Source organism: Triturus cristatus, chromosome 1_2 (genome assembly GCF_964204655.1).
Source record: "Triturus cristatus chromosome 1_2, aTriCri1.1, whole genome shotgun sequence".
Classification (NCBI taxonomy): Eukaryota; Metazoa; Chordata; class Amphibia; order Caudata; family Salamandridae; genus Triturus; species Triturus cristatus.
In genome coordinates this window covers 1197498896-1197519639 of record NC_140580.1, presented here as the reverse complement: position 1 = coordinate 1197519639, position 20744 = coordinate 1197498896, and the positions used below count along the sequence as shown (strand labels likewise).

At 53.2% G+C, this 20744-nt stretch overlaps 1 protein-coding gene across 3 annotated transcripts in view; it reads left to right on the top strand.

The window, feature by feature from the left end:
* The window catches only part of COL27A1 (collagen type XXVII alpha 1 chain), a 2221286-nt gene that overhangs the window by 419297 nt on the left and 1781245 nt on the right, over positions 1 to 20744 (top strand). For all 3 annotated transcript variants that reach the window (XM_085614179.1, XM_085614180.1, XM_085614178.1), the window contains exon 4: positions 7017 to 7070. In XM_085614179.1, the coding sequence (XP_085470305.1) occupies positions 7017 to 7070 (54 nt within the window). The remainder of the gene's footprint in view (positions 1 to 7016; positions 7071 to 20744) is intronic.

Below are 20744 nucleotides of genomic sequence, written 5' to 3'. Positions count from 1 at the left end.
CTGCAGACTGTCCTTCATTCACCCAGACGCTGAGCCCCTGCTCCCCGGCCTCTGCTCGGCTCCTCGTACCCGGGCTTGTTTTTTTTATCTTCACCTTTACGCGACCTCGGACCCTCCTGCACCATTGGATTCTGGTAAACTAAACTTTTTTTTGTCACAACAAACATCATCTTTATTTAGGAACATGAGTATTTCTTTTTTTCTTCATTCTTTTAAAATTTGCATCATACCGTTTAAGCATTCAGGAGTACACCACAGTCAAGTGGAATACAAGGGTATTGTTTAGTTTATTCTGGATCTCACTGTTTCTCAAAATAATCCCTAAAGTAATGATTATTCATTAGGGTAACCTGTATTCACTAAGGGCCAAAATTTAAGCTCACTGGTGGCTCAATCTTGTCTAAGAAACGAGAGATTAATTAGTAAACACAGCAATATCATAGCGCCCGCGATCAGGTCACTTTCCCTTCGAGAGCGTTATTCCTATGTCAATGTGTAACCAGGATGATGCGCGTCATATTCGGCGTCTTGAACGCGGTTGCAGCAAGAACATGATCTCCACACGAGTCTATTGCGTTGAACGGCAGGAAGGTATTGGGGTGGGCATGTTGCTGTATTCTACACAGTTGGCAAACAGAAGCAGCGGTGTTTAGATTTTTTTACCGAACATCATAGAAAGAGGATTTTCTATATCTTTGTTTACAGTTTCGCGCGTTTGTGATTAGTGCAGCTCTACTGGTTGTTAATAGCAGGTACGTCCTTATAAGTGATAAATATTCGGTGAAGGGAAAGCGGAACCTTTTCTTTTTATTTCCCCTGATTGTCGGTTAACATTTGCGGACCCTACACTGAAGAGAGTTCGACCGGAATATGTATTTACGGGAGAGCGTTACACAACCATAGTGTGTTGTAAGTACTGATCGTCATAGTCAGATTCTCACTTTCAGTCTGGAGCGCGAGGGACATTGCAAACAGTGCTCACCACTCCACAGTGTGCGCCGCCCCCGCGAACCCAGCGCTAACTACATGAGCAAAGCCAGGATGCCACAAAGGTGCAGCCAGTTGACTTTCACAATGCTTGTTTTTGGGGGGAGGGCGGCAGAAGCAGTCTGACCTGACCACTTTAGCTCATCAGACCTCATGTCAAAAGCTCTTCAAAATAGTACAATAACAGGCCTTAAAAAAATCATAAAAATTACTAGACATGTACGTAAAGTCATTTGAATAATGTGCTCGACTTAACCCTAATGCGCCTGACCCATAAACTGGCCTTTAGTTGTATGATCCTATGCCAATATTTTTTATTTTAGAATCGCCTTTCTTCTTTTTCACATGAGGGCATCTTAATGTGCAAATTCAGCATGTTTGTGTACAAAAAACATTTGATACAATAGATTAAACCTTTACTCCATGTATAACAATAATCTAGCCCACATATAGGGTACACATGACCCCTGACATGCCTCTTAGGTCACTAATAGCATTGTCATCTGGATGGTGACAGAAATATTTCTTGGTTAATGTTTAAAATCTCTTACTATTAATAAATATAATACCAAAGCATGATGTGTAGCACGTGGTCATTTACAGACCTCACACTTTCCACTGAAATGGGCACAAACTTTGCTTTGAGATGAAGTTTTACTGATGAAACTGTATATCGCACAAACTGTATGTGGAAATCGGGTGTCAGCAAATATTTATAATTTGCGCTTCACCAGTAAAGTGTTCCAATTTGTTTGTATCCTATTATTTCTTTCTATCTGTCAATTTGGACCATAAAAGCACATGTATGAAAAAGATCAGTGTCATGACCGGAGCAGTTCAAATAGTATATTAAATATTCAAATCCACCACTACAACACCTTGGGATTATTCAATCTCAAATCTGAAAACAATGATGAAAATCCCCAGAATGAATACACAAATGATTCGACGTCTTGAATCTGATGACTGTCGGGGACATTGCGTTTTGTGAATGGTCACATTGCGCCATTTGTGTTCCCAGAAAGGTTTGGTAGTGAAGCATCAAGTTGTCTTGTTATACTTCAGGAGCAACATACGGTGCAGGTTGTAATTGCTACGACTGTATTTTTAGGTTGAGCCTGGGCAGCGCATGCGCAGCTCTGCGGGGCATGCTGTTTTAGAGTTTGGACTTGAAGCCCCGCCCACTCTCCGCCCATATTTGTCATTGTCCTTCATAAATGCTGGCTTCTGATTCGTTAATAGGCTTCCTAAGTCCCTTCTTTGTCTTTATTTGTGACCTCCATGAGGACTGGCCCTTTTATTTCTGTTTTTACACGGTATGTCTTATTGAGTCTGTAAGCACTATTTACTTCAATGCGTTTCTCCCACTGCAGGCACGCCATGCTTTCCTGCAACATTCAGTGCGCTTTCACTCAACAAGCAGTCCGGGACAATGGCGGCTGCTCCCTTTAAATGAAATCGCTCTCGCATTTGCAAGAATTTGAGCTATTGGCATTGTAAATGACAATGCTTTTTATTTATGTGGTAATTATCAAAACAGACAAATAAAAGGCATGGTCATTTACAATGCCAATCCATTAAACTTTCGCAAATGCGAGACCTAATGCATTGCAAATGCTTGTTTACATCATTCATTGGTAAGCTCTATGGTGGGTGATGGCGGAGCAATCGTATCGGGTTGTGCTCTGGTTTCTGGTCTGGCTGGTAAATATTAGTGAATCTCTAGGGTTTTTTTAACCCCTTGCATGCCCGCCCCTTTCCCCGCCCAGTGCCGCGCCTTCCATTAGCGGGCGGAGTTCATGACGAGCTGGACTCGTCATGGGCACAGCGCCACCGCAGCCCATGACGAGTCCAGCTCGTCATGGGCACTGAAGGGGTTAAATATGTTTGCTCTCCATTTGTTTACGTTCAGGAATAGTCACAATCAAATGCTCATAATTGGAACATTGCGATTTGAGACATGAAATCGGACTCAGTATATTGAATCTAAGGTGAGGTTTCTTACATCTCGTCCGCTTTCTAATAAAATGGACGGGTACGTGAGGATATATATTTTTTCCTCTACAGCCATGTGGCCTGTGATATTAATAGGTGGTGGTTTGTATATGGATAAAACCATACAAATCCTTTTAATCTCAACCAATTTCTTTTATGCGTCGGTTTTTAATTCACTTGGAGTCAGGGTGTACTCTCCTTTTCTCCAAATTGAACAAACACCATGTTTACGTCTAGGTTGGAACATTCTGGAATTTATTCTGTTACTACAATGATCTGGGGCATCATTAGGTGTGAATCTCTTCACGGATCTTTGGTTCTTGGCTAACTTTAATGCACATTCCTGTCTGTCTCTTTTTTTCTTCCTCTTTTTCTTTCTTACCTTGTGTTTAAAACACAATAATAAGGGCATTTGTTTATTTTGTATGAAAAAATGTATAATGTAATACAGCATACAAACAGTTTGTACATATGTTTTTGAAGCCTTGAGAAAGTCCAGGAGGGCGAAACATACGTCGGCTGCTGCTGAATTCTATTTGTAATGAAATGGAATAAACAAAACAAAGGGACCTGACTCAACAATTGTTGTGGAATTCTTCTAAAGGACATTCATTTTGACTGGTTGAACCACAGAGTATTGATATTGGATGATAGTTACAACCATTTGGTGTGCTTTGGTGTTTTTTGTTGGACATTGTTCTAGGCTGGTTTCAGTCCTTGTGGATTTATACCCTGGTGGGTGGGTATTGTGACACCACAGGAGCACCCTAAAATATTGTGGTTACAAGGACACGGTTGAGACAAATTGAATACTGATGTAAATAGATGTGCAGATCATAGAGCAAACACACAGTCTTTGGAAATAGTAGGTCCCCCTTAGCCAAGCTAGCAGCCCCCCTGAGGGTCACCAGATTTAGATGGGACCTCCTTAACGGAGTAACTTCCGAACTCACTCCTAAATACTGGCTCCACTGCCCAGGCCTCCTGTAGGAGAACAATATGGTATAGATCAGAGTTTTCCAAACTGTAAGTCCCGTCACAATACTGTGTTGCCTGCAAATGGTGGGTGTGTCGCGGGATGACACTGGTATTAACGGGCACTTAGCACATAACTGCAGCTAATTAAGAGGCATTCATTTGAAAGCTGTGTTCTCACTATGCTTCATCTATTGCATAACGTCTCCCAGTAAATGGTGGTCTTTCAAAGACCTGCGAAGTACTCCGGTGTGTGTGTGCCCGGGAAGGTGGGGTGAGGTAACAGAGGATGACAGACAGAGGGTGACAGACAGAGGGAGACAGACGGAGGGAGATAGAGGGATGAAAGACAGAGGGAGGGAGACAGAGGGAGACAGAGGGAGGGAGACAGAGAGGGAGAGAGGGAGGGAGGCAGAGGGAGACCGACAGAGGGAGACCGACAGAGGGAGACAGACAGAGGGAGGAGAGCGACAGAGGGAGGGAGGAAGACAGAGGGAGGGAGGGCGACAGAGAGAGGGAGACAGAGTGAGGGAGACAGACGGAGGGAGTCCAGGGTAGACCGAGGGAGGGAGACAGAGAGAGAGGGAGACAGAGAGAGAGGAAGACAGAGGGAGGGAGACAGAGGGAGGGAGACGGAGGGAGGGAGACAGAGGGAGGGAGACAGAGGGAGGGAGACAGAGAGAGACAGAGACAGAGAGAGAGGGAGACAGAGAGAGAGGGAGACAGACAGGGAGACAGAGGGAGAAAGAGGGAGAGAGGGAGGGAGACAGAGGGAGACCGACAGAGGGAGACCGACAGAGGGAGACAGACAGAGGGAGGAGAGCGACAGAGGGAGGGAGGAAGACAGAGGGAGGGAGGGCGACAGAGAGAGGGAGACAGAGTGAGGGAGACAGACGGAGGGAGTCCAGGGTAGACCGAGGGAGGGAGACAGAGAGAGAGGGAGACAGAGAGAGAGGAAGACAGAGGGAGGGAGACAGAGGGAGGGAGACGGAGGGAGGGAGACAGAGGGAGGGAGACAGAGGGAGGGAGACAGAGAGAGACAGAGAGAGAGGGAGACAGAGAGAGAGGGAGACAGACAGGGAGACAGAGGGAGAAAGAGGGAGAGAGGGAGGGAGACAGAGGGACGGAGACAGAGGGAGGGAGACAGAGGGACAGAAACAGAGGGAGACAGAGGGCGGGAGACAGACAGAGGGAGACAGACAGAGGGAGACAGACAGAGGGAGGGAGACAGAGGGAGACAGACAGAGGGAGGGAGACAGACAGAGGGAGACCGACAGAGGGAGGAGGGCATCAGAGGGAGGTAGACAGACAGAGGGAGGTAGACAGACCGAGGGAGACAGAGGGAGAGAAAGGGAGGTAGACAGACAGAGGGAGACAGAGGGAGGGAGACAGAGGGAGAGAGAGGGAGGGAGAGAGAGGGAGACAGCGGGAGGGAGAGGGAGGAAGAGAGAGAGTGAGAGGGAGAGATAGATAGATGTTTGTATGCCGGGTCTGGAGGCTCAGTGGACGAAGGCATCCGCTGCAGGGGCCTTTGTTCAACCTCATGGTCTCAAATTTGCTTGAAAATGCACCATTTGCCCATTTTTATTTCAAAATTTTCTTCTGGGGGGGGGGGGGGGGTGGTTCAGGTCGCTTGCTGCGCCCGCTCGCTACGCTGCCTTACTGTGTGCCAAAATGATGCATCTCCAAAAAGTGTGTCACCAACATGAAACGTTTGGAAAGCTGTGGTCTAGATGCTCCCATTTAGGGTCAGATGCCTGCGATGTTCCGGGGTATGAGGCTCACAGGCGCACCCCTTTCCTCATTGCCTTCTCCAATCGGCCCTGCAGTAGCGAGATACCCCAGACCGACCTACATATTAGGCTTATGAGTAGGTTTTAGGATGTTACATGTGTTTACCTTACTGTTGCCTGTGTTTATAATGCTTGTCTAGGAGCTGTGTGCCTGTTGCCAGAATTTATAAGTCGTGTATAGGAGTCCTGTGCCTGTGCCCATATGTATAATGCTTACATAGGAGTCCTGTGCCTGTTGGCTGTATTTATAATGTGTCTTTAGCTTGTCTAGGGGCCTTGTACCTGTTGCCTGTGTTTCTAAGGCTTGTATAGGAGCTGTGAGCCTGTATTTATACATTTTGAATGTAAATTGATACTTGTATAGCGCACTACTCACCCGCAAGGGTCTCAAGGCGCTTGTACGAATACCGCTGTGGAACCCATCCTGGATTTCCCTGTGAGGTGTCCACTCCTGGGCACCCCCCAAGGTGGAGGCCAGGCATCCTTAGCGTTGTGGAGATTAAGCAAGCTATTGGCCAGAGTTGCAGAGTGGGACTCCATGATTGGAAAGGCACCGAGGCGAGAATTATCAGGTCCGTGGAATTTTTGAGCCCAAGACCCCCGAGGCAGGGAATTGAACCCTGGTCCCGGGCTAGACCTCTGCATCAGGGTCTGCCGCTCTAATCATTGAGCCACACTTCTCCACGCTGTGTGCCTGTGCAGTTGCCTGTATTGATGAGACTTGTATAGGAGCTGTGTGCCTGTATTTATAATACTTGTGTGGGAGTTGCGTGCCTGTGCTGTTGCCTGTATTTATAATGCTTGCATGTGAGCCGTGTGCCTGTTGCCTGTGTTTATATTGGCTGTATAAAAGCTGTGTGCCTGTATTTATACTGCTTTTATAGGAGCCGTGTGACTGTTGCCTTTATTCACAAGGCTTGTAATGGGTCTTGTGCCTCTGCTGTTGCCTTTATTTATAAAGCTTGTGTAGGAGCGTGTGCCTTTCGCCTGTGTTTATAAGGCTTGTATAGGAGCCGTGTGCCTGTTGTCTGTATTTATAATGCTTGTACAGGAGCTGCGTGCCTATGCAGTTGCCTGTATCGATAAAGCGTGTATAGGAGTTCTGTGCCCGTATTTGTAATGCTTGCATAGCAGTCCTGTGCCTGTATTTATAGGTCTTGTATAGGAGCCGTGTGCGCCTGTATTTGCAAGCCTTGTGCAGAAGCCCTGCCTCTCACCCTGTGCCTGTCTCTGCCTCCTCCTCACTGGCTCTCTCTTTCCTTCCAGGGAATCGCCGGCCCGCCAGGTCTTCCAGGCCCTCCCGGTAAAAGGGGCCCTCGGGTGAGTGTGCACGGACCGTGTAATGCATGGGGTGCTGGATTAATGGGGCTGTTGATATTGGTTGGGGGCGGGGGGTTGGAGCAAAGGGTTGTTTATTCCTCTCCACACCCTGGGTGTTGCTGGGGAAAGGAGGTTTCTATGCAGGCGCTGACTTCCTGTGAAGACGGATGCCTTGGAAAGGCCGGCAGGGCTGGGGCAGCCTGTCCCGCTGTCAGACACACCGCCCTGTAACAAGCCCCTTTAAAGCAGCTCAGCCTCTGTTGCCGCCCCCCCCCCCCCATAGCTTCCATCTTTAGGAAGGATGTGTTTGATTCCTCATCCACTAACCAGAACTCTGCAGAGAGGATGTTGCTGGTGCACCACCACACTCCCCCACTTCCCTCCACTCCTCGAGGATGGTGCTGGTGCACCCCCACACTCCCCCACTTCCCTCCACTCCTCGAGGATGGTGCTGGTGCACCCCCGCACTCCCTCGCCCCCTCCACTCGGGGAAGATGGTGCTGGTGCACCCCCGCACTCCCTCACCCCCTTCACTCGGGGAGGATGGTGTTGGTGCACCCCCGCACTCCCTCACCCCCTTCACTCGGGGAGGATGGTGTTGGTGCATCCCCGCACTCCCTCGCCCCCTCCACTCGGGGAGGATGGTGTTGGTGCACCCCCGCACTCCCTCGCCCCTCCGCACACTCCGACCCTGTTGTACTGTAGACGTGCAGGCTGTCACTCCATCTAACTGAGTCCACTTTCAGTCACCTCACGCTGTCTTACTGCACGGTGTGTACACTCACACTCTTTGAGTACTCACAGCACAGGGTGGGCCTCTCCATCCTTGGAGTACTCACTGTGTGCGCTGCACCCCTGCGTACTCTGAAGTTACTCACAATACGCCTGCACCTCGCCTCACTATCTGTGAGTACTCACAGCATGGGGTGTGCCTCCCCATCCTCTGAGTACTCGCACCTTGGGGTGGATCTTTCCATCCTCGGAGTACTCACAGGGTGCTTTGCACCCCCCCGTCCTCTGAGGATACTCACAACACACTCTCCTCGTCCTCTGCGAGTACTCACAGCACGGGATGTGCCTCTCCGTCCTCGGAGTACTCGCACCATGCTATGCACCTCCAATGTAAACACGTAAGAATGGTCTTCACCCCTTCCGCTTTTGATGTTACTCACAACCCAGCCTGCACCGCTCTTCACCCTCTGTGAGTACTTACAGTACAAGCAGCTACTGTCCTTCCCTGGTGGGTACTCAAGGCGCAGCCTGCCCCTCTCTACCGTGTGTGAGTACTCACAGCACGTTCTACACCTCACCAGCTCTGGGTACCCGCTGCATGGTCCACCCTACTCCTTCCTCTGTGAGTACTCACAGCGTGATCCTCACCTCTTCATCCACTATAGCAAGTCAAGGCATAATCTGCACCTCTCCACCGCTGGGAGTACTCACACCTCCCTATCCTGTGCGAGTACTCAGAGCACCGTCGCCACTCTGTGGTACTCACGGCACGGTCTGTGACTGCTCACAGTAGGATCCTCACTCACCTCTTCACCCTCTAGGGCACGTCATAGCACTGTCCTTTCCTCCCTCTAAGAACTCACAGCAGGGTCTGCCTCTCCAAATTCCCTGTGAGTACTGATAGAGTATTTACAGTACTCACCTCTTTATCCTCTGGGGCACATCACAGCACTGTGGGTACCTCTCCGCCCTCCAAGTACTCACAGCACAGTCTGCCCCTCCTCCCTTGGCAGTGGGGGTGCACCCACACCCCTCCTCCCTAGGCAGTGAGGGTGCACCCACCCCTCCGCCCTTGGCAGTGGGGGTACACCCACACCCTCCTCCTCCCTTGGCAGCGGGGGTACACCCACATCCCTCCTCCCTTGGCAGTGGGGGTGCCCCCACACCCCTCCTCCCTTGGCAGCGGGGGTGCCCCCACACCCCTCCTCCTTTGGCAGCGGGGGTGCACCCACACCCTCCTCCTCCCTTGGCAGTGGGGGTGCACCCACACCCCTCCTCTCTTGGCAGCGGGGGCACACCCACACCCTCCTCCATTGGCAGCGGGGGCACACCCACACCCTCCTCCCTTGGCAGCGAGGCTGCACCCACACCCTCCTCCCTTGGCAGCGGGGGTGCACCCACACCCCTCCTCCGTTGGCAGCGGGGGTGCACCCACACCCCTCCTCCCTTGGTACTGGGGGTGCCCCCACACCCCTCCTCCCTTGGCAGCGGGGGTGCACCCACACCCCTCCTCCTTTGGCAGCGGGGGTGCCCCCACACCCCTCCTCCCTTGGCAGCGGGGGTGCCCCCACACCCCTCCTCCTTTGGCAGCGGGGGTGCACCCACACCCTCCTCCTCCCTTGGCAGTGGGGGTGCACCCACACCCCTCCTCTCTTGGCAGCGGGGGCACACCCACACCCTCCTCCATTGGCAGCGGGGGCACACCCACACCCTCCTCCCTTGGCAGCGAGGCTGCACCCACACCCTCCTCCCTTGGCAGCGGGGGTGCACCCACACCCCTCCTCCCTTGGCAGCGGGGGTGCACCCACACCCCTCCTCCCTTGGTACTGGGGGTGCCCCCACACCCCTCCTCCCTTGGCAGCGGGGGTGCACCCACACCCCTCCTCCCTAGGCAGTGAGGGTGCACCCACCCCTCCGCCCTTGGCAGTGGGGGTACACCCACACCCTCCTCCTCCCTTGGCAGCGGGGGTACACCCACATCCCTCCTCCCTTGGCAGTGGGGGTGCCCCCACACCCCTCCTCCCTTGGCAGCGGGGGTGCACCCACACCCCTCCTCCTTTGGCAGCGGGGGTGCACCCACACCCTCCTCCTCCCTTGGCAGTGGGGGTGCACCCACACCCCTCCTCCCTTGGCAGCGGGGGCACACCCACACCCTCCTCCCTTGGCAGCGGGGGCACACCCACACCCTCCTCCCTTGGCAGCGAGGCTGCACCCACACCCTCCTCCCTTGGCAGCGGGGGCACACCCACACCCTCCTCCCTTGGCAGCGAGGCTGCACCCACACCCTCCTCCCTTGGCAGCGGGGGCACACCCACACCCTCCTCCCTTGGCAGCGAGGCTGCACCCACACCCTCCTCCCTTGGCAGCGGGGGCACACCCACACCCTCCTCCCTTGGCAGCGGGGGCACACCCACACCCTCCTCCCTTGGCAGCGAGGCTGCACCCACACCCTCCTCCCTTGGCAGCGGGGGCACACCCACACCCTCCTCCCTTGGCAGCGAGGCTGCACCCACACCCTCCTCCCTTGGCAGCGGGGGTGCACCCACACCCCTCCTCCCTTGGCAGCGGGGGTGCACCCACACCCCTCCTCCCTTGGCAGCGGGGGTGCACCCACACCCTCCCCCTCCCTTGGCAGCGGGGGTGCACCCACACCCTCCTCCCTTGGCAGCGGGGGCACACCCACACCCTCCTCCCTTGGCAGCGGGGGCACACCCACACCCTTTTTCCTTGGCAGCGAGGCTGTACCCACACCCTCCTCCCTTGGCAGCGGGGGCACACCCACACCCTCCTCCCTTGGCAGCGAGGCTGCACCCACACCCTCCTCCCTTGGCAGCGGGGGTGCACCCACACCCCTCCTCCCTTGGCAGCGGGGGTGCACCCACACCCCTCCTCCCTTGGCAGCGGGGGTGCACCCACACCCTCCTCCTCCCTTGGCAGCGGGGGTGCACCCACACCCTCCTCCCTTGGTAGCGGGGGTGCACCCACACCCCTCCTCCCTTGGTACTGGGGGTGCACCCACACCCCTCCTCCTCCCTTGGCACTGGGTGAACGGGCACACCCACAGGTATGGGGGAGATACCCTTCTAACAAAAGGGACAGGGTACAATGCCGACTGAAACAAGGAATCCCTTTCGTTGTTCACACTCTTACTGTCACACGTGTATATTCAACATCACAGGGAAACCCCGCATCGATTTATCATGCACTGAGCTATCTTAACTCTGAACAATGTGCAACATAAATATGTCTAATTTATTCAATGTAATCAGTTCTCAAAATATAAAAATATGCTGTATTTAGTACAATATTGTATCAATACAGAAAGTTTTATAAAAACATGGTTCATATTTTATGCCACATTACATCAATGTAAAATATTTCACCCATACAAATATCAAAATATTTCCTTAATACAGTAATTTAATATTTTATAAAAGCAGTTTCGTCTAGTCTCTGCAATGAGAGAGCTCAAAGATGCGAAAGTATGCAAAGACAAAGACATATCGTCACTAGTTGCCGAAGCTGCGTTTCGGCAGGTGTAACGTTGGTTCATCCATTCCCACCTTCTTCAGGACCAAGTGTTCAAAGATGTCAAATCCTGAAGCAGGGTGGGCGTTTACTCCATCACGTGCAGCTGGAATCTCACCACTTTGATCTTTTAGATGTGGAGCCCTCGTCTTCTCAATGAGTATTTGTGGAGTAACCGTCGCAGAATCACTCCCGCTCCTCACCGGGGCAAACTTCGCAATATATCAATGATTAAATTCATTGTGGGCAAATCCCATCTGTGCCCCCTTGTTGCTCCCGTTGGCCGGTGACCTCACTAATCGTCAATCCAACCTCATCGCAAGAAGCCACGGGACTCTTAATTTCATCTCGAGTTCTTATGGGTACAATGGCCCCGCCGGGGTCTTTTTCAGTTAAAGTTCGTGTAAATGGATGAGGGGTTTTCCCTAAAATGAGTTTAGTTGTGACAGTATTAAGTACAGCCGCACCCTCGCCTCCCGAGGCAGTGGGGGTACTGCCACACCCCTCCTCCTGTGGCAATGGGGGTACTGCCACCCCCCTCCTCCCGAGGCACTGGGAGTGCTGCCACACCCCCTCCTCCTGTGGCAATGGGGGTACTGCCACACCCTCTCCTCCCTTGGCAGTGGGGGTACTGCCACACCCCCTCCTCCCTTGGCAGTGGGGTTACTGCCATCCCCCTCCTCCCTTGGCAGTGGGGGTACTGCCATCCCCTCCTCCCTTTGCAGTGGAGGTACTGCCGCACACCCTCCTCCCGTGGCAGTGGGGGTACTGCCACACACACTCCTCCCGTGGCAGTGGGGGTACAGCCACAGTGGGGGTACAGCCACATCCCCTCCTCCCGTGGCAGTGGGGGTACTGCCGCACACCCTCCTCCCGTGGCAGTGGGGGTACTGCCACACACACTCCTCCCGTGGCAGTGGGGGTACAGCCACAGTGGGGGTACAGCCACATCCCCTCCTCCCGTGGCAGTGGGGGTACAGCCACAGTGGGGGTACTGCCAAACCTCCTCCTCCCTTGGCAGTGGGAGTGCTGCCACACCCCTGCCTCCCGTGGCAGTGAGGGTACTGCCACACACCCTCCTCCCTTGGCAGTGGGGGTACTTCCGCACACCCTCCTCCCGTGGCAGTGGGGGTACTGCCACACGCACTCCTCCCGTGGCAGTGGGGGTACAGCCACATCCCCTCCTCCCGTGGCAGTGGGGGTACAGCCACAGTGGGGGTACTGCCAAACCTCCTCCTCCCTTGGCAGTGGGAGTGCTGCCACACCCCTGCCTCCCGTGGCAGTGGGGTTACAGCCACACCCCTCCTCCCTTGGCAGTGAGGGTACTGCCACACCCCTCCTCCCTTGGCAGTTGTAGTACAGCCACACCCCCTCCTCCTGTGGCAGTGGGGGTACTGCCACACACCCTCCTCCCCTGGCAGTGGGGGTACTGCCACCCCCCTCCTCCCTTAGCAGTGGGGATACTGCCACACCTTCTCCTCCCTTGGCAGTGGGGGTACTGCCATCCCCCTCCTCCCTTTGCAGTGGGGGTACTGCCACACACCCTCCTCCCGTGGCATTGGGGGCACTGCCACACGCCCTCCTCCCGTGGCAGTGGGGATACTGCCACACCCCTTCCTCCTGTGGCACTGGGCTGCGGTACAGGTTTGACATCGTTACCAAGAGTTACTGCTCATCCCTCCTATGAGGAGGGATTGGGGGAGAGCAGGAGAAAGAGGGGTGAGTCGGTGCTTAATTTGAGCCGGTTGTTTCCGGTGCTCTGTGCCGACACTTAATTGTTAACACCAGGGCTCGTGACAGTATACCACAAGGTGGCCCTTTCTCCCTAATTTAGAGAGGAGCACAACAACAGTTAATTATTAATTCAATATACATAAAAAATGACTATTTTCAGCTGCTCAAGCCATTCTTATAGCTTTGGGGTCCTGGAGCAGTCTGAATTGTCACACCTGTAGGAGTGTGATGGGGAGTAGTTGTGTTGTTACTATCAATGGCAGCATGGCAGGGGACGTGTGGTGCAAGCTGCAGTGGCCTCCCGAGGAGAGCCCTTTTACAAATGAAGCACTGGGAACCTGTGGAAAGAGTGTAGCTCCAGAGGAAAGGCCATGGGATCAGAAAGTGGAGAGGAAGGGGCAAGGGGTCGAGTATCTGGGGAGACCAGGGGAGCAGGTGGCTATGGAGTGGAAGAAGAATGTGCACACAAAGGGAAGGAGTGAGAGAGAGAGGGAAAGAGAGAGAAAGAGAGAGATAGGGCTAGAGAGAGAGAGGGAAAGAGAGAGAGAGAACGAGGGTAAGAGAGAGAGAGGGGGAAGAGAGGGAGAGGGAACAAGTGAAAGAGAGAGAGGGGGAGAGAGAACAAGTGAAAGAGAGAGAGGGAGAAGGAAAGAGAAGGAGAGAACGAGAGAAAGAGAGAGAGAGGGAGAGAGAATGCGAGAGAGAGAGAAGGAAAGAAAGGGAGAGAGAACGAGTGAGAGGAAGAGAGAGGGAAAGAGGGCAAGGGAGAGAGGGGAAGAGAGAGGGAAAGAGGGCAAGAGAGAGAGGGGAAGAGAGTGGGAAAGAACAAGTGAAAGAGAGAGATGGAAAGAGAGGGAGAGAGAACGTGCGAAAGAGAGAAGGAAAGAGAGGGAGAGAGAACAAGTGAAAGAGAGGGAGAGAGAGGGAAAGAGGGTAAGAGAGACAGGGGGAAGAGAGAGGGAAAGAGAGAGGGATATATATATACATATACATATTCACTTAAAAAAACATAGGTTTCACACATGTTATAGTTAGGTGGATATTTCACTCGTAAAAAACCAATTAAATTCCCCCGTTATAGTTAGTTCAGATAACTATAACTCGCGCGCCCGCAATCCACTGCTCATGACGTCACATATTACATCACTCATGACATGGTCAGTGGCATCACTCATGACATCACTGATGACATCATCCTTGTGATAGAGTGGCTGTCGCGCGAGTTATAGTTATCGGAACTAACTATAACGGGGGAATTTCATTGGTTTTTTACGAGTGAAATATCCACCTAACTATAACGTGTGAAACCTATGGTTTTTTCAGTGAATTTGTACAGTTTTTTAAATGCTAATTTATTTATGTATTATTATTTTTTTTATATATTTATTTTACAATAAACCACGTATTAAAATTTTCTTTTTTTGTTTGGGGGGGGGTTTTCACCGTGCGTGCACGGTGCGCGCACCCCCGCGATTTATCAAAAAAATAAAAAAATAAATGTCTGGCTTCGGGGTCCTTCAGGGACCCCCTGACAAAGGCTAGGGGGTCAGGAACTCTCTACCCTGCCCCCTTTTCACGTTCGCCATCTTCCTTTTTCACTGTCGCACTGAAAACAAACAAAATGGCGGCCGACACTTCCTGATTTCGACCGATTCGAACGTTGACTAACATGTAACCACCAATCAGAATTACGCTCGCGCACGTTAGGGTGCTCGCACGGTGCGCGCACCCTGCGCGCGTATAGATATTGATATGCTTTTAAATGCTATTTTCTCAAGAAATACTGAACAGATTTACACCAGACCTGCAAAAGGCACTTCCCTGACCTTATGGCTACCTCTCTGCCAAATTTCAAGTAATTCTGTTCAGCCGTTCGGGCTGTAGCTGCGTCTAAAGGTCCTATGGAAAAATGCATGGGGAAAATGCGTTTTGGGACCCCCCTTTTTTCTCGGCCCCCGCTTGACGAATCACCCCGAGACTTTCAGGGTAGGAGCTGAACGGAGCGCCCCATTAGTTTTGAAAATTTCGCGAGGATTCGTCAACCGGCGCCAAAGTTATTCAAAATAGAATTTTGGGATTTCCTATGGAAACACGGTCCTAACTATAACTATCTACTGGCGACCACCAGTAGATAATATATATATTACCTACTGGCGGTCTCGAGTAGGTAGTTATAGTTAGGACCTATTTTCCATAGGAAATCCGCAACATTCTATTCCCAATAACTTTAGCGCCGGTTGACGAATTTTTGCAAAATGTTCAAAACTCGGGCACTCTGGTCCGCTCCTATCCTGAAAGTTTCACGGCGATTCGTGAAGCGGGGGCCGAGAAAAAATGGGGGTCTCAAAACATGTTTTCCCCATGCAATTTCCCATAGGAAACTTTAGCCGCAGCTACAGCCCAAACTGCGAAACGGAATTACACCAAATTTGGCAAAGAGGCAGCCCTTGGTTCACACTTGTGCCTTTTGGTTAAATGGTGTAAATCCGTTCAGTAGTTGCTGAGAAATTCAAAAGTAAAAACATATATATATCTAGGGCCGCGGATACTCCTGAGCACGAGCTTTATGCTAATTGGCTGTCAACACTTCAAACCAGGAAGTGTTGGCAGCCATCTTGTGCCTCGGTCGAACCGAGGCACAAGAAATCACTCAAAAAAGTGCGCAAAACGCAAAAAGGGGCCAGGGTAGAAACACCCTGACCCCCTAGGCCTGCTTAGGGGGTCCCACAAGGGCCTACCCAAAAACACGAAATGCGGGCTCCCGCGTTTCGTTTCTAATTAGCCCCCGGGGGCCAAGTCCCGGGGGCAATGTGTTTAATGTAATGGGGGTCCCAGAGGGGCCCCCCAGCCACGGGGACTGCCACCCCCTGGGGCTTTTCTATAATATGTGGGGGGGGCTCTCAGCCCCCCCAGCCCTGGGGACTGCCACCCCTCGGGGCTTCAAAAATATTGGGTGGCGGGGCTCAAAGGCCCCCCCAAGCTCCGGGGACCACCACCCCCGGGGCTTGGAATTAAGTTGGAGGGGGCCCCCCTCCTGGAGCCTGTGAGCAGCCGGCCCTGGGGGGTGGCGGTCCCCAGGGCCGGCTCCTGCAGTGTCCCGGGGTGCCCACCCCGGGACACTGTAGTTTGCTATGGAAGGGCGGGAGCCAAACTTGGTTTGGATTTTGAAAGAGAGAGCAGGGAAACCTGCTCTCGCTTTCAAAATGCAAACCAAATTGCTTTTCCACACGGGGAGCAGCATCGTAGCAGCTCCCCATGTGGAAAAGCAATGCCGGCTCCCGCAGGACGCAGGGAGCCGACGGGACCGTAGGGGGATTGGGGACCCCCCCCCCCACGGTCCCCAACTGAGAGGGCCAGCCCCGGGGGATGCGGTCCCCGGGGTTATTAGTGGCCCGGGAGGGGGGCAACGCGGCCCCCCTCCTCAGAAAAAATAAATAAAAAATAGGGGTAAAAAACAGGCCGGCCCCGGGGGATGGGGTCCCCAGGACCATAAATGGCCTAAAGAGGGGGGCAAAGCAGCCCCCCATCTAAAATTAAAAGAAAAAAAAAAAGCCCAGGCCCCGGGGGATGGGGTCCCCGGGGCCAATTATGCCTTCGGAAGGGGAGCCACGCGGCCCCCTTCAAAAATAATACTAAAAAAAAAAAAGGGGTCAGGCCCTGGGGGATGGGGTCCCCAGGGCCAAAATATTAGGAAAAGAAGGGGGGCCACACAGCCCTCCTTCTTAAAACAAATAAAAATGAAAAAGACCGGCATCGCGACGGAGGCCACCCCCCCCTTCTTGCAGCACTCTGCAAACACGCCCCCTGGCGCGTTTGCAGATGGGAAACGAATTCTCCTTGAATACTGGGGGTCCCTGGGGGCCAACTAGACCACCAGGAACCTCCAGTATGCGCCAGGGGGCTGCGTTGCAGAGAGGTGTTCTGAGGCCACGCCCCTTTTTACACCTCTCTGCAACACAGCTCTGTGGCGCTTAATGGAGGTAGCAGGTGGGCTAGTTGCACCCCAGGGACCCTCAGAATTCAAATAAACGTAACCTCCACAATTAAAACGGCCACAGGATGTGTTTACACAGTGGTGAAGGGAGGGGACGGGGCCTGATGTGACGTGTGCAAACACGCCCTATGACGTGTGCAAAACACGCCCTGTGGCGTGTTTTAAGTTGGGGAAATAATTCCCTTTCAATCCTGAGGGCCCCTGAGGGCTAACTAGCCCACAAGGTGCTTTCTGTAAGCGCTACTGCGCTGTGTTGCAGAGAGGTGGTCCAGGCCGTGCCACTTTTTACACCTCTCTGCAAAACAGCTCTGTGGCGCTTACTGGAGGTACCTAGTGGGCTAGTTGGACCCTAGGGACCCTCAGGATTCAAGGGGACTTTATCCCCCAAATTAAAACGTCCACAGGGCGTGTTTGCACACGTCAGCTTAGCACCCCCCCCTTCACCAGTGTGCAAACGTGCCCTGTGACGCGTTTTAAGAGGTAGTTTTAATCCCCCTGCCCTATTATGTACTAGGGGCTTACAGAGGAGGTCATTCTAATCACAGGGGTACCCCAAAGCAAAGTGTTCCCTAGTGTATGAAGGTGTTTTAACTGTATTCTAAGTGTCTTTTAGCATAGCACTGGCTCTAGGACTGAGTCAGTTACCACCAGTACCCATCTGAAAAAATTGAAAAAACTACTCCAAAACCCAACCACTTATACATTCACCCAGGCACTCTCCTTGCAGTACTCTAATCATTCAGTCAGTATCCAAGTACTCATGCAGCAAGCCAGGCCTTAGCACATGGACTGCTTCAAACCCCTATCCACTATGCATGCAGTCCTGTAACCACCTACACACTTGCCTTTCACACCTTCAATTCCCCAGTCAGTATCCATACACTTCCAGGAAACACCCTGTCACTCCTCTTGCACTCCTCTAGTGACCCATTCAGCACCATGTACTAATCCATTCACTGCGCCAAATCCCAAACACTTATAAATTCACCCAGGCACTCTCCTTGCAGTACTCTAATCATTCAGTCAGTACCTAAGTACTCATCCAGTGACCCTGACAAAAAACAAAATTTCAGTTTCAATATTTTAAAAAACATTTTTATTTCCATTTATATAAAAAATATATAATGTAATTTAAAAAATAAAATATGTAAACATAAACAGTTAAACTGTAGAAAATCAGTATAAAAAAATACATATAACTATTATTACATTTAAAAATGATCATTTAAAAAACCTTTGAAATTCACTGAAAAAAACATAGGTTTCAGACATGTTATAGTTGGGAATTGGCATTTAAAAAACCTTAGAAATTCACTGAAAAAAACGATAGGTTTCAGGGCTGTTATAGTTAGCTGGACATTTCACTCGTGCAAAACAATTGCAATTCCCCAGTTATAGCTAATTCTGCTAACTATAACTCGCGCGCCCGCAATCCACTCCTGGTGATGTCACATGTTAGAAAAGGTAGATGGACCGGGAGGGTCGGCCGGGGTCAGGAGGAGAGGTCTCCGGGGAGAGCCGTCTCCAGCAATCGTACAGACAAGTAACTTCCCCCCCCACAGACAGATATCACACACGGATAAGGTTCAGTGATCTTTATAGGCACTTATTTAAGGTACGGTAAAATGGTACAAGGAGGTCTGGACTCAGGGGTCCCCTCGATTAGAGTCTCGTAAGGTAGGGAAGGGGGTAGCGGGACAGTCTATTTACCAATCAGGTAATTCGGATGAGATGGTGATGAGCTCACAATCCTCGAGCTTGGTGGTTAGGTGGTGTGGGCCGCGGCAGCGCCAGCAGGTCCCTGGCAGATGAACGGTCCGCGGCAGCGCCAGCAGGTCCCGGTGAGGATGGTCGTTACAACGGGCCGCGGCAGCGCCAGCAGGTCCCAGGAAGATGAAGGTTGCAGAGGGCCGCGGCAGCGCCAGCAGGTCCCGGTGAGGATGGTCGGTACAACGGGCCGCGGCAGCGCCAGCAGGTCCCCGGAAGATGAAGGTTGCAGAAGGCCGCGGCAGCGCCAGCAGGCAGGACGATGGTTCACAAGAGCGGGCTACGGCAGCGCCAGTAGACCGTCAGGGTTGAGTTCACTCGGTGTCTCTCGACTCCAGGATACAACTGCCTTCCTGCTCCGGAGCTGCCTCAGTTATAGGGCTGGTGCCCTTTGATGTCCGGACCCTCGCACTTGGAGGTCGGAGGGTCCGGGATGAAGGTGTCCAGACACCCAGCAGGGGGTGGAGCCAGTGCCCGGGGGAGCTGGGAGCGATCGGCACCTGGCGGGGGAGAGCCCTTGACACTTCGGTCTCCCATTGACCTGCCAAGTGATCCGCTCACCTCCTGGGTGGATAGTGGTGCCGGGATGTCGGGGCCGGCCAGGCCCGGGGTTAGGGTCGAGGGGAGGCCAGGCGGCCGCGTGGTACAGGGTCCAAGATGGCGGCTTGACCTGGCCGGGAAAGCCGGTGGGGCTGGACCCCGTGATGAGTAGGGGTCCGAGGGCAGAGGGTCCGTCGGGGGACAGGGTACAGGTGCTGGTCGCGGGGTTATGCCAGGTGGCCCGGAGTCCTGGCCTTGTCGAGCGGGGAGGGCGCGAGCCGTCTGTGAGGCCTGTCCAACATGCGTCCCCCCCAGCTGAAGGCGGGGAGAGTCACCCATCCCCTTGGGGACTCTCTTCGTCGAGGCGGAAAAAGCGGGACAGGCCATCCGCGTTGGCGTGGTCTCGGCCCGGTCGGTGCTCCACAGTGAAGTCCATTCCCTGCAGGGAAATGGACCAGCGCAAGAGTTTTGGGTTCTCCCCCCGCATCTGCATCAGCCATTGCAGGGGTCGATGGTCGGTCTGTACCCGGAAGTGGGTACCGAAGAGATAGGGCCGGAGCTTTTTGAGGGCCCACACCACTGCGAAGGCTTCCCTCTCGATGGTGCTCCAACGCTGTTCTCGGGCCAGGAGACGTCGACTGATGAAGGCCACCGGCTGGTCCTGACCTTCGGGGTTCAACTGAGAGAGGACGGCTCCGATGCCGTGGTCGGAGGCGTCGGTCTGCACCACAAACTCCCGACTGTAATCGGGGGCCTGGAGCACCGGGGCGGTGCACAGGGCGGCCTTCAGCTCCTCGAAGGCCGCTTGACAGTCAGGAGTCCAATTGACCCGCTTTGGCTGGTTCTTGGATGTGAGACCCGTGAGGGGCCCCACGATGCTGCCGTATTCCTTCACGAACCGCCGGTAGTAGCCGGTGAGCCCCAAGAAGGCTCGGACCTCGGTCTGGGTGACGGGGGGCTGCCAGGACTGGATGGCAGCAATCTTAAGTTGTAGGGGGGCCACCAGCCCGCTCCCCACTTGGTGCCCAAGGTAGGTCACAGACCCTTGGCCAATCTGGCACTTGCCGGCCTTAATGGTGAGGCCGGCCCGCTGGAGGGCTTGTAGGACCTCTTGGAGGTGACGGAGGTGGTCGGACCAGTGGCGGCTGTACACAGCGATATCGTCCAGGTAGGCAGCGCTGAATTCTTCAAGCCCCGCCAAGACCTGGTTCACAAGGCGTTGGAACGTGGCGGGGGCATTCTTCATGCCAAAGGGCATGACCTTAAATTGATAGTGGCCATCGGGGGTGGAGAAGGCCGATCGTTCCTGAGCCCTGGGTGTGAGGCCGATTTGCCAGTAGCCCGCCGTTAGGTCGAAGATACTAAGGTAGCGGGCGGCC